This window comes from Myxine glutinosa, chromosome 11, assembly GCF_964187855.1.
Source record: "Myxine glutinosa chromosome 11, kmMyxGlut1.1, whole genome shotgun sequence".
Classification (NCBI taxonomy): Eukaryota; Metazoa; Chordata; class Myxini; order Myxiniformes; family Myxinidae; genus Myxine; species Myxine glutinosa.
In genome coordinates, this window is record NC_136271.1 from 71,349,527 (window position 1) to 71,367,015 (window position 17,489).

General features: G+C 44.5%; 2 protein-coding genes and 1 long non-coding RNA gene across 7 annotated transcripts in view; all 3 read right to left on the reverse strand.

The window, feature by feature from the left end:
- Positions 1-17,489, reverse strand: part of LOC137436754 (syntenin-1) — an 881,728-nt gene that overhangs the window by 255,167 nt on the left and 609,072 nt on the right. The gene's annotated exons all lie outside the window — the stretch shown is intronic.
- LOC144894299 (uncharacterized) lies at positions 1,903-4,072 on the reverse strand. The gene is made up of 5 exons (XR_013624990.1): positions 3,918-4,072; positions 3,720-3,801; positions 3,525-3,582; positions 3,314-3,420; positions 1,903-2,495 (listed from the first exon to the last, which is right to left on the reverse strand). It is a non-coding gene; the product is annotated as an uncharacterized LOC144894299 (long non-coding RNA).
- Positions 4,141-17,489, reverse strand: part of LOC137413931 (uncharacterized) — a 35,296-nt gene continuing 21,947 nt past the window's right edge. The window contains exons 3-4 of the mRNA XM_078786783.1: positions 7,240-7,388; positions 4,141-6,152 (exon numbers count right to left, since the gene is read on the reverse strand). Of these exons, the coding sequence (XP_078642909.1) occupies positions 4,409-6,152; positions 7,240-7,388 (1,893 nt within the window). The 3' untranslated portion in view covers positions 4,141-4,408. The remainder of the gene's footprint in view (positions 6,153-7,239; positions 7,389-17,489) is intronic.

The window sequence follows — 17,489 nt, forward strand, 5'->3', positions numbered from 1 at the left end:
CATCTGATGTTCTATTTGCAGATTTAATCCATCGTTATGTCAGGACGCAAAGGTGGCTGGGAGCGAGCTCAGGAGTTGAAGATAAAGAAGCATAAGGATGATCAACTACTCAAGACGACTCATAAATTGACATCGTTTTTCCATGTGGTGGAGAAAGATGCTGGTGTTGATGATGATATAGATTCAACTAAGGACTCCCCTTCAACATCCCCCGCAGTTGATCCTGTCGAAGACGGGCCGGCCGACGATGGTGACACAGACACTAGGGGCGAAGGTGCTTCGGTATCGACTCCACCGATTCCCAACGATGTCGGGTTGTTTGGTAACATCACAGACAAACTGCGCCATGTGTGCATCAGCTTGGGCACTGACCATTTTCGGAACTTGCATGACAGTTATCCAGAAACGAAGCGCGAATACTCTGGGGTGAATCGCTTTCTTAATGCCAGTACCTTCAAACTGGTTTTGCCAAATGGGGAGGTAGCTGATCGTGATTGGCTTGTTTATTCTCCTGCCAAAACTTGCGTTTTCTGTTTTGGTGCGTTGACGAAACAGCGTCTTGGTGCGTTGGCCCTTTTGTGCATTGAAAGTGATTTGCTCCGAGAACTGGACTTCAGTTCCGTAATTGAAGAGTTTGCAGTTGTAAACGCGCGCAAGGTTACAATCTAAGGTCCAGTAAACTGCAAAGCAAAGTGCCAAATCTGTGCGTGTTTTGTCATGCATATATTCATACACTGCAAATTGTGTAGACTAAACTAGTTTGAAAGTAGTTTCTTTTCACATTAAATATTTGTCTTTTTTTGTATTAAATATTTTGTTCATGAATCAGTTCATCTTTTGTCTGGGGTCCATTTCCATGAGCCCGAGATCTAATTTAAATTGTTCAGGCCATTCTCTAAAATTTCAAAATGTACCTTAGGGCCAGCCGAGGCTTAATCCGGCACTGGAAAGGGGATGTTACAGTACTCGGATGGTGTACAGTACGTGAGGCGGGTGCGCATGCGTGGATCCTCACTGGTGGAATGGCGATCCCTGTTAAAGGTGCTGACAGAACCTGGTTCATTAAATCCTGAATGATGAATCGACGTTTGTTCTTGAGATCTGCTTGAAACAGAGAAGGACAAATAAAAACAGATCAACACGGTGTTTACCAATAATAGCACCAATGATCGATCACGGGGTAAAATGAGTACTGGGAATTAATAATAACTGGAGCAATGCGACTGTGTTGCCAATATGCCTCCGCATAGTCCCAAAACAGGTAGATGCCCTCGTTCACTGTCCTAAAAATAAAGAAGTTTGATTTAAATCCCTTTAGCTGTTTTCAAGTATCACATTTTCACCAGCCAGGACAGGTTTCACATCGATCGGTGAAGCGGTTTCAGACAAGGGATTTTTTTTTTTTAAATCGGCTTTCAAGCTAATATGGCTGCCACACCACGTGACATATGACCTTACAAAAATGTAAACTCTGCATATGCATGTGTCGGGGATCACATTTGTGAAATTTCGTGTTCATCGGACAAGGTTTGTTTTTCTATTCAAGATGGCTGCCAAACCATGTGACCTACGACGACATCATTTTCAAACGATATGCAACAATGGTGCAAGATGATATATTTTTAAATTTAGCATCGATGGGGTAAGCAGTTTAAGAGATATAATTATTTAATATTTCCCTTCAATCCAATGTGGTTGCCACACCAGTGACCAATGATATTGTCGCGTCGGGGATTAAGATCACCGAGCTGATGGATAGCCGGAACGAGCTTTAACTCAGAGGAGTACTTTGAAATTGGCTGGATTATCTTTTAACGCGTGGGAAGGTTCGAGGCCTTATCTGATTGGAAACACACAGGGTTATTCCGAACCCACAAAATAGAAATGAACCATGACAGAAAGTAAAATTCAACAAATATAAATTTATTTACAGTAATGCAAAAGACAACGAAAGGTGAGGTAAACTAAAATTCCTAAATGAGGGACGTCTCCATTCAGACTCATATACAAACAAGGGGAAAATATAATGAAAATAAAATGATTTGGTTATCGGCCGGTACCCAGTTTTGCGTCCCCAAATGGCTGGTAAGGCTTGCTCGTCGTTCGTCGCCTCCAAACCACTGCACAGGAAGCCCACTAAAATTGCGAGGAGTCGGGCTCCCCGACGTCCCAACGTGAGGCCCCTCCCGTGATGCCGACTGCCTCTCCCATTCAGTCTCTTTCCATAAGCGCACACGAGCCAAAGATGCGCCACCGCCCACGACCAAGCCACAACAATGATGAAAATGCGAACACAGCCGTTCTCTTGAAAGCCAGCACACAAGGGAAATGCGACCGTCTCCAACTACTAAACGAACACCAGCACGGAAGAGACCAAGATGGCGAGACAGCTTTTCTTTCCTTCAGCTCTCGAATGTTCCACGCTGACGTCACACTCTGTCCAATCACCGAGCTCTTTCTCAATCATCCCATCGTGCCTCCACCAACCACGAAGGCTGGGGACAAACAACCACAAACCTCCAACAACCACAACTTCATTGAAACTTCACAAAAAACGTCACGAGTCATCAGGGGGTGGAGTCCAATCTTTGCTCCGGAATGTTCGGATGACATCTGCGTGTTTGTGCGTGGGTGGGTGTGGGGGGGGGGGTGGATATGTGTGTATGTGGGGGGGGGGGGTTGGGGTGTGCGTGTGGAGGAGGGGGGGTTGGATATGTGTGTGTGTGTGTGTGTGTGTATGTATGGAGGGGTGTGTGTGTGTGTGTGTGTGTGGAGGGGTGTATGTGTGGAGGGGTGTTCGTGTGGGGGGAGGGGTGTGGGGGTGTTTGAGTGTGTGCATGTGTGTTAGGGTTGGGGGATGTGTTTGTGTGTGTGTTAGGGGAGGGGGGATGTGTGTGTGTGTGTGTGTTGGGGGTGGGATGTGTGCGTGTGTTTGTGTGTGTGTTAGGGGTGGGGGGATATGTGTGTGTGTGTGTGTGTGTGTTGGGGGTGGGGGAATGTGTGTGTGTTTGTGGGGATATGTGTGTGTGTGTGTGGGAATGTATGTGTGTGTGGGGGTGGGGACGTGGGGGGGGGGATGTGTCTTGGGGGGTGGGGGGAGGGGGATGTGCGTTTGTCTGGATATGTATGTGCGTGTGGGGGGAGGGGTGTGTGGGTGTGTGTGTGTGTGTGTGGATATGTGTGTGTGTGTGGGGTGTGTGTGTGTGTGTGTGTCGGGGGGATGTGCGTGTGTGGGGGGGGGGGTTGGTGTGTGTGTGTGTGTGTGTGGGGGGGGGGTAGGTGTGTGTGTGTGTGTGGAGGGGTTCACAATGACCTTTATATGCGTACATTAACACTCATGCCAGTCTTCCACCAATTGGAAGATTGGTTCGGTGATCGGCTGGATTAGAGTGCAGCAAAATATTCGCTTGTTCAACATTTCTGAGGCAGAGACAAAATGATAGACACAATGGAGGTGAAGGACATGCAGTTTGGACAAAGTCTGGAATAATTTGTAATGTAAGGCAAGAATCTTGACAACTTACGTTCCAACAGGTAGGATGGTTTCAGGTGAGGGTGTGGAGGAGGCAACGAGCTCCTCTTCTATGAAAAATGAAAGATTAAACACTGACATGTTCATCGGTCTGATAACTTGTTCAGGAAAGGGTACAAAAAGAAATGTATGGAGTTAAAGTTCTTGTTATTTATTCTGCATGGGGATGACCGTGCCAATAAATTACCTTTCCCAGCGAAATTATAATTACAATTAACTCCACAATTAAGGATGGTCTTCTTCATCAAAGGAAGCATGAACAGTAATGTCTGTAAAAGAAGAAGTGCCAAATTTATTTCAAATTTAATGTCTTCATCTTTGTGTTGGTTGTGTTTGCACCCAGTGTGTTCATCTCACCTGCCCCAAAGTATTGAGGAGGGCTTACCTGTTGTAGGTCATGTTGTTGCTGCCAGTCATCACGCCTGGGATTCCCTTCCATCAGGTCCTCTGTTGTCGTTGGAGGACAAAACTGAACTGTTGTTGTTGCAGCCCGACATGACGGCTGGGCTTCCTTTACAGCAGGTCTTCACTGTGAGGTCTTCATATGGCGGAGTACATTATTTTCATATGTACATTATCCTCTTCTTTTTTCTTTTTTTTTTTTACTTCTGCCACCGAAGGTGGATGGAGGTTATGATTTCACCTCTGTCTGTTTTTTTGTCTGATTGTTTGTGAACAAGATGTCTCAAAAAGTTGTGGACGGATTTGGACGAAATTTTGTGGAGAGGTTGGGTATGTGACACGGACGAAATGATTTGATTGTGGTTCAGGTCCGAATCCTGATTTGGCCTATCAGTGGGATAAAAACCATAAACTGTTCAGCCTGGCGGAGGTATGTGTTCTACCGAGTGGATTGTGGGAGATAAGGAGGGAGGGTCACCATCTATGGATGCCCTTGGCCTGCTTGACCACTTTTCCTCTTTTGATGGTATATTGACCGTTTGGGTCAATTTCCCTCATTTCCTGAAGATGATCCTGCAGCTTTGCCTGCTCTTCTCTTTCAACAACAGTGTAATCTGGAGTGATAAAAATGTTTTTGGAGTTTTGAGACGGATCATTGAAATTCCGTACCTTATTGTTATTATAAAGAACGAGATTCCGATCAGAGACGGATCTGAAAACAACTTTCACCGGTCTTTTCCCAACAACGTATCCCACGCGGAAAGTACATTCAGGTTTGATGTTCAAGTTCATAACGCTGAGCAACTTTGCCACAAGCTGCATGTCATTTTTACTTTCCTTTAGTCCTCGGAACATGAGATTCTTTTTTCGGCTTTCAAGCTCTGCTGGTTCATCCCTGCGAAGAGGCTTCGGTTCAGGCGACCGCCGATGAACATCCTGCTGTTTCTGCTGCACCCCATTACCACCGTGAGGATTCAGTTCGGGCAACCGATGAACATGCTTCTGTTTCTTTTTCCGCTGCACCCAGTCGTCATCTTTAAGCTTTGGTTCGGGTGGCACCTGATGAACATCCTGATGTTGCTGCTGCACCCCGTCGTCACCTTTAAGCTTTGGTTCGGGTGGCACCTGATGAACATCCTGATGTTGCTGCTGCACCCCGTCGTCACCTTTAAGCTTTGGTTCGGGCGGCACCTGATGAACATCCTGATGTTGCTGCTGCACCCCGTCGTCACCTTTAAGCTTTGGTTCGGGTGGCACCTGATGAACATCCTGATGTTGCTGCTGCACCCCGTCGTCACCTTTAAGCTTTGGTTCGGGCGGCACCTGATGAACATCATGATGTTGCTGCATCACCCGGTCGTCACCTTTAAGCTTTGGTTCGGGCGGCACCTGATGAACATCCTGATGTTGCCGCTGCACCCCGTCGTCACCTTTAAGCTTTGGTTCGGGTGGCACCTGATGAACATCCTGATGTTTCTGTTGCTGCTGTAAACCTTCATCTGTTGCTTCAAGCACTTCTTGGATTTGTTGATAATCAAGCATTTCTAGTTTTTTCACTTTCGTCTCCCTCACCAACAGCTCCTGCGTCTTTATCTCCACATTGTGTTTTCTTTCTCTCATCTCTTGTTCTCTTTTCAATAAAATCAACTCTTTCGTTTTCCATACCATTTCACATCCCTCTCGTTCTTCCTGAAAATACTTTTTCTGTTTTGCATGTCTGCATTCTTCCTCATTTCTTATCCGAAGCTCTTCTTGTTTTTTCCGCTCCTGTTCATTTATTTTCCTCTGCCCTGCTTCCTCTTTCTCACTCTGCTGTTCTTCCCGTTGTTTCTTCTGTTCTTCTTCGTCCATTAGCCATAATACTTTTCGTAATTTGAGTTGCTCGTCCTTTTCCTTCAACTCCTCTTCTTTTTCCTGAACCAACTGCTCTCTTTGTATCAGATATTTTTCGTTTTGGACCAACCTCTCCTTCAATTCCTGCAGTTTTTCTTCCTCTTCCCGCAATTTTACTTCTTGTTGTTGTTCTTCAGCTTGTTCTTTATTAACAGAGTCTTGTTTTATTGTGAAATCAATTATTGTTTCCTTCATCTCCAGAAACTCTCCTTCCTTTTCCTCTGTTTTCTGCATCTCAAGGTGTTCATTTTCCTGAAGCCCGTTTACCAAAGGTGGGTCGTCCTTCAATTCTTCTTTCCCTTTTCGTTTGCGTCCACATCGTGAACTGCAAGATAAAAACAAAGATTCTCAGTTCAAGCTAAAATGAAGTATTTCACAACATGTAAAGTATTGAATGCATGGTTTTGTAAAACAGAAACAAACATGTTCCACGAGTGTTGAAATGCTATAGGATACGGAATATCAAGCCTTGCAGATGTAACTTAAACAAGGTTCGTAAACAAGTGTGGAACGATGAACCCAAAACATAAAACAAGCAAATATTTCATCATCAGATTCCTTAAACCACATTCCACCTATTTCAGGCAGTTGGTCGATTGATGGAATATCTCCATTTGCATTTTCTTTCTGCAAACTTACAATCCTCTTAATTGTTTCATCATCTGTCCTTCGGGCTGCATGACTTCATGATCTCAACCTTCTCTTTCTCAATTCAATCTCCATACTGGAAATGTTGTCGTATTTCTTCAAGATCTACGCTCCGCCATTTATCGTTCAATGAAAGACCAAAAATCCTTCTCGACATCCCGTGTCTTCCTTCTATTCTTCTTTCACCTCCCATCCCCATGGCCCCCGTTTCACTTCCATACACTACGGCTGCCCTTATACAGGCTAAATGCACTTGTTTGTCGGGATACCTCCAAACTCTTTACATTTATTCCAAGATACTTTTATCCAAGTCCTGTTCCTTCATTGCTCTCCAAGATTTCTCTTAAATAATACAAATTTTTCACCATTCCATTTTGCCGCTGAATCCCATATCTTCCTGTATTATACTGTGATCAACCTGTGTAATTCCAAGACTTGATTATGCAAAAGCATTTAATGTAAACTCCTTTTTAAAATCTCTGAACTATCTTGGCCCCTTTGATGAAGGCACTATAAATATTGATGAAAGGTGCCGCCAATTCGGTGCCAGGCATGAGGGAAGTACCAGCACATCGCTCGACCATCTGACGTTCCACCGAAGTACGGTAGAGCGTCATATCGGCCCTCTGCTCTCCTTGGACCATCTGAACCTTTGATTATATTCATAAAAATTTTATGTAAACACGTTTCAAATTTCTGAGCTATCTTGTCACATTGGAATAAATCATCATAAATATTGATAAAAAGTCACTTGTGTTCTTTACCAGTGAACGCAGGACTTTTTTCTTTGCGTCTTCTTCCTGAACCAACGTGATGGTTCAAATGAAATTACACCTATAAACAAGAGTAAGGTGATCGTGACGAGCACGACATCACGAACCATGGACATCCCTCCTTCCTCCACAGCACGATTCTGGAAAATGTATGGAAATTAGACAAGGGCAGGGGAAGGAGAAATGGTTGTTTAATTGTATATTAAACGATACAATATGTTTACAATTGTTTTACAAAACCCAAAAGGTCGTGACAAGGTAAGAACAAGATGTTCTTGAAGTGTTTTAGAGTGCATTCACAATCGCTCGAGATTCGAACCCAGGTAAGACAGCTCAGAGGTGAGTGTACAAACTGCTTAGCTCTGCCAGCCCTGATATGTAGTTTGTCGGTATCAATTTCCACGACACAAGCGAGTGCAATGTGTGTTACTATTTACAGAAAAAGTACACCATGAAGATTCCTCCATCGACACGACCATGAAGAAGATTTTGCCTTGATGGGACAAATTCCAACTTCACTTGGTGGGGAAAGTTAACCTGAAGTTTCCAACTGAAGATAAATCTCTTTATATTCCTCATCACATCCTCATGGCAAAGGTGGATCGCAACGATTTAAATGTCAGACAAGGAAGATTGGATATGGGATTTCAACTGTGTACCAACACTCACTGACCTACTCCTTTTTAAACGCTGCTCCTGGAATCTTTGATTTGTACAAAAAAGTACTGCAAGACAAGACAGCCGATTTAAGAGTGATGAAAATTAGCAAATCAGTAGGACCTGATGAGATACGAGTGAAGTATGGACCTGCTTCGGTGAATATGGGGTTCAGGTCCTGAATAAACTATTTAACTGTGTTTTGATGAGAGGAAATCCAAAGGGAATGGAGGCAAAGCATTCTGGGACCAATATTTCATAGTCCAGTTGCCAGATGCATATATTTTAGATCGGTACATGAAGTTGTGCACATAAAATGTTTTTAAATGGTTTCTGGTGATTTAAGGTCTCCTGAATCAGAAACTGCATCACAATACTCTGTCATCATTGAACATGTCCTATATATCTATATATTTGAAGAATTTGAAGAATTTGAACAAACACACACACGTTTGTGGGGGGAGGGGGGACAGTAGGCAATACCTTAGCCCAGGTAGATTTGCATAGATAGTGTGCTCTGATTGTCATGAAGAAGAAGAAGCCCCATGTATCATAAGTAGGGATCCAGTAGACCGTATGTTGTGCAAGAGCGTATCTTCGTTCCCATTACGAGGGGTGGGGTTATGTTAATTGGTTCAGGATTATGGGTAATTAATCCCTTGTATGTAATGGCCTCTGTTATTTTTCCTCTGTTTCTTATGACACCAGCAACACACACGGATAGCCAGGCAATCGCGCATTTATAACACCAAATAAAAACCAACTGGAAGCAGGACATTGAAAATTACCGCTGATACCACCGACCTGGTGAGCACACAGGCACAGGAGGTCCGGGAGGCGACGCCCCGGAGAACAGTGATTGTTCCGGGATTGATTGGTGCAAGGACTGCTAAGATGGGACTATTGATTGGTGGAGTAGGCACGGATGAAGTCAGAGCATTGAGTTTAAAATAACGCTCTGCCCGACATTTTGTCCTCTTTGCTGTCCCTCTAGAAGACAAAAGACGTTGTTCCGACATTTTCTGCCCCTTACACCCGGGAGTTCATAGCGAACGGTGGCATTTTTGCTCTCTTGCGTTGGGCATTGGTGCTGTGCAGTCAGCATTTCATATCCCTAACTTTGGGTTTCGACGATCGTGAGGAAAGGCGGTCGTGGCTCGTGGACTCTGGCACGCTTGGCTGTGGCTTCGTGATGGCTGAGGGCCATGCCGAGTGAACCGGAGAGGCGGCGGTGCTGTGTGGAGCAGAGACGAGTGAACGGGCGTGGCCTGCTCGCTGCACACTCAACGGCTAGTGGGGTGAACTGTGCACGGAGGCCTGGTTCCTGCTCGCGTGCTGCACGGCAAAGCGTGCTGTTTCCGCCAAGGACGCGGGGGTTTGGACGATTCCTAACGAGGTTCAAGAGCAGCTCGGAGCTGAGTGCCCACTAAACAAACACACATTTTTTACTTTCGTTCTTTTATATTTCCCTTTGTGTGTATTCGAGTCTGTGTGGGGACGTCCCATTTAGGATATTAGTTTAACGTGAATTCTTTTGTTGCTGGCATTTATTTTCAATAAACCTGTTTATTTTGAACATTTTAATTGTGTGTCGGTTTGAGTTAATTGTTGCAGGTTCAAAGACTGCCGGTGGACCCCGACTCCCCCCCCCCCCCCCCACTCTTCCCCCGTGCGTATAATGAAGGTGTGCCATTGGATTGAACGCCTTGGAGTTAAAGCTCGTTTGGTCATCTGTGTCGCCCTGCGGTGTTCACGACAGGGCAGGCACACGGCAATAACATTAGCCCGTACCCCTCCATCTACCAAATGGTACACCTGGACACTCACCTTTCTGAGAAACCTCAGAGGAGATTTCCAGGAATGCCTCATTCTGAGATGTGGGAAAACCCCCAAAATATTCCACATTGAAAAGAAAGGAATCCTGATCAAGTTGCTGTTGATGTAAGTCGTAAGAGAATAACTATTTTTCCTCCGATAAATGTATTTTGATTATTGTTCTTTGAACAAATACAGGTTTGTAACATTTATCCCACAAATCGATCAACTTGTCCTATTTAAGGACGCTGAAATTAATTATTGTGCAGCCCTGCTTGTTATTGAACGTACGAGGAAGATAATCAATTCAGTTCTTGTGAGATCTTATTGGGGAATATTGGATCAAGAGTGGACATGGGGTGCAAATTATTGTCAATAACTAAGTAAACAAGTACAAAAAGTTTTAATTAAAACAAAAGCCACGTCGATGTTACACAATGCCTAGATGCAGCTGTGCCTATAACGTCGATGTTATAGGCACAGGACATTCCTATTGATTCGATTACTTGATGTTATTTTTGTGCAAAGTGAAAATATATCTCGGCAATTTCCCGTGTGTGGCGACGAATTTTTAATATATCTCGGCATTTTCCCGTCTGTTATTTCAGGCGGTGTATGACTGACCATGCCGCGATTTAAAAATATATATATATCTCGGCAATTTCCCGTGTGTGGCGACACGTGAACGAAGCTATGCTCCTCTCTCCACATTATTGTGACGACGTATAAATTAAATATTTCATCGTGACAATTGTCATCAAATGGACGAATTTTTAATATATCTCGGCATTTTCCCGTCTGTTATTTCAGGCGGTGTATGACTGGCCATGCCGTGATTGAAAAAATATATATCTCGGCAATTTCTCGTGTGTAGCGACACGTGAACGAAGCTATGCTCCTCTCTCCACATTATTGTGACGACGTATAAATTAAATATTTCATCGTGACGATTGTCATCAAATGGACGAATTTTTAATATATCTCGGCATTTTCCTGTCTGTTATTTCGGGCGGTGTATGACTGACCATGCCGTGATTGTAAGAAAATATATCTCAATGGACTTGAAGTTACAGGCCTTTGAGAATTCATTTCGTTCTATAAAGGGCAACTTTCATCGGATTTTCTTCCCGTTTTTTTTCAGCCGAGTCTAAAACTATGTTAGCGACTGTGAAAAATGAAATGATATATCGAATTTGATTTGAAATAAAACTGTGTGAGAGAGGAAGACACAACGGGCCTACAAAACAGGCCTCAAAGCTATGGGAGTTAATAAAATGGTGGATATTTGTTTCTATGAAGGCTCTCCCAGAATGGGTGGAGCTATGGTTCCCAGAATGGGTGGAGCTTTGAGGTTTTGTCTTCTCTGCAAGAACAAGAAGAACTAGAACTGCCACTTTAAAACTGCTGGCAGTGATGACCGGTTTACTCGCACCCACTTGTGATGCAACCCCACTGTTGATACAACCCCACTTTTGATACAACCCCACTTGTGATACAACCCCACTTTCATTGGACATGCTTTGACACAACCCCCTTGGATACAACCCCGACACACACACACACACACACACACACACACACACACACACACACACACACACATCCCCCCTACCCCCTCCCACACACACACACACACCCCTCCCCCCACACACACACACATCCCTCCCCCCACACACACACGCACACCCCTCCAAACACACACACACACACACACACACACACATCCCTCCCCCCCCACCCCCACACACACACACATCCCTCCCCCCACACACACACACATCCCTCCCCCCACACACACACACACACACATCCCCCCTACACACACACACACACCCCACCCCCAACACACACACACACACATATCCACACACACACACACACGCACACACACACACAAACATGCGCACACCCCTCCCCCCACGTGCACACACACATCCCCCCTACACACACACACACACACCCCACCCCCAACACACACACACACACACATATCCACACACACACACACGCACACACACACAAACATGCGCACACCCCTCCCCCCACGTGCACACACACATCCCCCCCACCTACACACACACACACACACACACACACACACACACACATATCCCCCCACCCCTAACACACACACAAACACACGCATACATCCCCCCACCCCCAACACACACACACACACACACACACACACATCCACACACAAACACACATATTCATACACACACCCACACACAAACACCCCCACACCCCTCCCTCCACACACCCACACATATCCACACAAACGCACATCCCCTTCCACCCCACCCCCTCCCCCCCCACACACACACACACACACACACACACACACACACACACACACACACAAACACACGCACACATCTCTACACCGTCCCCCACCCCAACACACACACACATGCACACACAAATCCCCCCACCCCTAACACACACAAACACATGCACACATCCCCCCTACCCCCAGCACACCCCTCCCCCCATACGCACACCCCTCTAAACACACACACACACCACCCCCCCCCCCCCCACCTACACACACACACACACACACACACACAAATCCCCCCACCCCTAACACATGCACACATCCCCCCTACCCCCACCCACACCCCTCCCCCCAAACACACACACACACACACCAACCCCCCCCCCCCCCCCCCCACCTACACACACACATCCCTCCACCCCCACACACACACACATCCCCCCTACACACACACACACATACACCCCACCCCCAACACACACACACACACACACACACACACACACACACACACACACACACACACACACACATCCACACATGTCAATCCATGCACTGATTGCAGAAAAAGCCATTTTAAAAAGAAATTAACCTGAAATTGCAGACAGAATTATTTATTTTATCTGAGAAGCTAAACGATTCTTCTTCTTCTTTAGTACCTCAAACTTTATGTGAATTGCGATCGATTTAAAAAAAATTAGAATTTCAGCAAATCTGTTTCATTCGTTTGTTAATATGTCTCCCCTATTGATAAATCTGCAATTTGAATTTCATTTGAGGTTGAAATGACCGCGGGAGATCGTGTGATAATGATCACGTCCTGGAAGTGAATCTTCTTCATCAGTCCTCATTACTTTCAGTGAAATACGATCGAGTTAAAAAGTCAGAATTTGAGCAAATCTGTTTCATTCGTTTGTTAATATGCCTCATCTATTGACAAAGCTGCAATTATAATTTTTTTTGCGGTTCAAATGACCGCGGGAGATCGCGTTTTCGTGAGCACGTACTGGAAAGACAAAATGGTGTGTTTCTTCTTCTTTCAACAATAAAGACTTATAGCTTCGCGACCGTACATCCAATCATCTTGAAATTTTGCACACTTGTTACTCTTCATGACTTCTACTACAGTATGAAGTTTCACGTCGATCAATAAAGCGATTCAAGAGATATCCATTTTGTTTAAAAAAATCGTTTAATTAACGATATCTGCCAAACCACGTGACCTATCGCAAATTTAAAATGACGTTTAAGGAGACTGACATGCTGAACAGACCTGTGAAGTTTCTCCTCGATTGGATCAAAAATGAGGGAGGAGCTACGTTTTAAAGGTTCATGCTTAAAACCGTCATAACTCTGCAACCATGTGTCGGATGACGTCGCCCTCGCTGACTTTTTTGTTCGTCATGGGCATGCGATTCCGCTTGCAAAGATTGGCCTCGATCTGTTCAGCCGTTGCAGAGAAAAAGGGGTTTTCGTGTTTTCACGAAAAACAAGATGGCGGCCGAACCACGTGACCTGCGACGTCATAATTACCATTAAAATATTCTACAGACCGAGTCCCTCCTATGGTGAAAACTTTATCTCAATCGGCCCTATTATTGCAGAGAAAATGTTTTTTAAAGGAAATTAAAACTGAAAATGGCAAAAGCACTGGGAGATGTGGCCTGGCAGGACAAAATGGTGTGTTTGTTCCTCTTTCAACAATAAAGACTTTAGCTTCACGACCGTACATCCAATCATCTTGAAGTTTTGCACACTTGTTCCACCCGATGAGAGCTACATTGTATTAAAAATTCAAGTCGATCCATGCAGTGGTTCAAGAGTTACAAGCTTTTTAAAATTTAACTTCCATTATTTATTGTGGCCAAACCATGTGACTTAAAAAAACGTCTCAAGTAACGATTAAACATCCCCCCATGAGGAACACTTGTGTAAAGTTTCCACTCGATACCTCCACAAATTATGGAGGTGATTCCATTTCTAGTTTGAGATTTGAAAACGTCATAACTCTGAAACCACGTGTCGGATGACGTCGTGCTCGCTGACTTTTTTGTTTGTCATGGGTATCCGAATACGCATGCCAAGTTTGGGCTCGATCCGTTCAGCCGTTGCGGAGAAAAAGGGTTTTTTGTGTTTTTTCACGGAAAACAAGATGGCGGCCGAACCATGTGACGTATGACTTCGAAAATTTTCGCATTCTGAGTTTTTTTTAACTAAGCATCTGGGGGTAAAATCTCTTTTTCGGGGGAGAAAAACTGTGTTTGACGAATTCTAACCTCTTAACGTTAGCATTTTTGATATACTCAATACACATGTTTTTTGTTCCCATTGCAGAGTTCTTTAGAATGAGCCATTCCTCAAATTTTTCCATTGAGCCGTTTCGGAGATACAGAGGGGCAAAGTTGAAGGTGTTTTACAAGATGGCGCCCATACCACGTGACCTATGACGTCATCATTAGCATTAAAAAATTCTACGAGCCTAGCCGATCATTTGATGAAAATTTCCTGTCAATCCGACCAGCGGTTGCTGAGAAACTTAATTATGAAGTTTTCGGAGGTGCAAAATAGCGTGGAAGAATAATAAGAAAAACTCTAGCAGTAATAATAGGTTTCTCTCCATTTCATGGAGAGTAAACCTAACAAGAAGAAGAACAACAACAACAGCAGAGGGCACTCTATGAGCAGCGTCTGCGACGCGGCTACTAACGTCAATAGTAGTTATACACCTGTTATGGGAATTTCCCATTGATTTCAATGAAAGTTAAACATACATGTGTTGACAAATATTGCAAAACAAATCAATGTAACTTATCAATGAAATATTTTACATGCATTGGGTCTTGACCCGCTCCATCCTCGGTGAAAGTACTTTCGTCTAAGATTGCACTTGTAAATGATTCGGTCAAATCGTGAAGAATTTTCTTTCTTTGTTACCTCCGCCACCAAAGGTGGATGGGGGTTATGTTTTTACCCCTGTTTGTTTGTTTGTCAGCACGATATCTCAAAAGTTGTGGACGGATTCGGACAAAATTTGGCAGTGAGGTAGTGTATGTGACAAAGACGAAATGATTAGATTTTGGTGAAGATCCGGATTCGGATTCGGCTACGAGAATGTTTTACGTGATCCTTCACCATTGAGAGATGGGGTCAGAAACGGTACACAGCAGGATATCTCAAAAAGTTATGGACGGATTTGGACGAAACTTGTTGCACAGGTTGTGTGTGTGACAAGGAAGAATCGATTCAATTTTGCTGAAGAGCCGGATCCGACGAGTCGCATTTTTTAAGTGATTCGTCACCAATGGGACATTGGGCCAAAAACGATGTACAGCACGAAATCTCAAAAAGTTGTGGACGGATGATTTTGATTGAATGCGATTCTGTATTGTGATTTTCTGGTCTACTCTGGGATGCAAAACGTAAACTGTTCAGCCTGGCAGAGGTATGCGCTCTACCGAGTGCCGTTATAGTTTTACATGCGACCTGCTGCCATGTTCGAATCTGGGTGAACATTTCCAAACAGCAAACTGACCAAAGCCCTCACCATGCATGCCCAGAGATAATAAAAGGTGTTATAGCTGAAGGTAGGCAAGGGCAGGCAACAATCATATCACCTGAGAAATAAAACTTGATCAAAATCCAGATATGACTTTACAATACCAGCGACAGTCAAACTACCTACATCTCCAAACACCATATCAGAAAAACTGTCCAACTACCTACATCTCCAAGCAGCAACCCACAAAGACTGTACAACTACCTACATCTCCAAACACCATATCACAAAAACTGTCCAACTACCTACATCTCCAAGCAGCATCCCACACAGACTGTACAACTTCCTACATCTCCAAACACCATATCACAAAAACTGTCCAATTACCTACATCTCCAAGAAGCATCCCACAAAGCCTGTACAACTACCTACATCTCCAAACACCATATCACAAAAAGTGTCCAACTACCTACATCTCCAAGCAGCATCCCACAGAGACTGTACAACTACCGACATCTCCAAACACCATATCACAAAAACTGTCCAACTACCTACATCTCCAAGCAGCATCCCACAGAGACTGTCCAACTACCTACATCTCAAAGCAGCATCCCACAGAGACTGTCCAACTACCTACATCTCCAAGCAGCATCCCACAGAGACTGTACAACTTCCTACATCTCCAAACACCATATCACAAAAACTGTCCAACTACCTACATCTCCAAGCAGCATCCCACAGAGACTGTCCAACTACCTACATCTCAAAGCAGCATCCCACAGAGACTGTCCAACTACCTACACATACAAGCAACATACCACAGAGACTGTGCAACTACCCACACCTACAAGCAGCATATCACAAAAACTGTCCAACTACCTACATCTCCAAGCAGCATCCCACAAAAACTGTACAGCTTCCTGCACCGACAAGCAGCATAACACAGAGACTGTGCAACTACCTACATCTCCAAACACCATATCACAAAGACTGTACAACTTCCTACACCTCCAAACAGCATCCCACAGCGACTGTACAACTACCTATATATCCAAACACCATATCACAAAAACTGTCCAACTACCTACATCTCCAAGCAGCATAACACAGAGACTGTGCAACTACCCACACCTACAAGCAGCATAACACAGACTGTACAACTACCCACACCTACAAGCAGCATAACACAGAGACTGTGCAACTACCTACACATACAAGCAGGATACCACAGCGACTGTCCAACTACCTACACATACAAGCAACATACCACAGAGACTGTGCAACTACCTACACATACAAGCAACATACCACAGAGACTGTGCAACTACCCACACCTACAAGCAGCATATCACAAAAACTGTCCAACTACCTACATCTCCAAGCAGCATAACACAGAGACTGTACAACTACCCACACCTACAAGCAGCATAACACAGAGACTGTGCAACTACCTACACATACAAGCAGCATACCACAAAGACTGTAAAACTACCTGCACCAACAAGCAGCATCCCACAGCGACTGTCCAACTACATACACATAAAAGCAGCATACCACAGCGACTGTGCAACTACGTACACCAACAAGCAGCATCACAGCGACTGTGCAACTACCTACACATACAACCAGCATACCACAGCGACTGTACAAATACCTACACATACAAGCAGCATCCCACAGCGACAGTGCAACTACCTACACATACAAGCAGCATACCATAGCGACAGTGCAACTACCTACACATACAAGCAGCATACCACAGCGACTGTGCAACTACCTACACCTACAAGCAGCATACCACAGCGACTGTGTAACTACCTACACATACAAGCAGTATACCACAGCGACTGTCCAACTACCTACACATACAAGCAGCATACCACAGCGACTGTCCAACTACCTACACATACAAGCAGTATACCACAGCGACTGTGTAACTAACTACACATACAAGCAGTATACCACAGCGACTGTCCAACTACCTACACATAC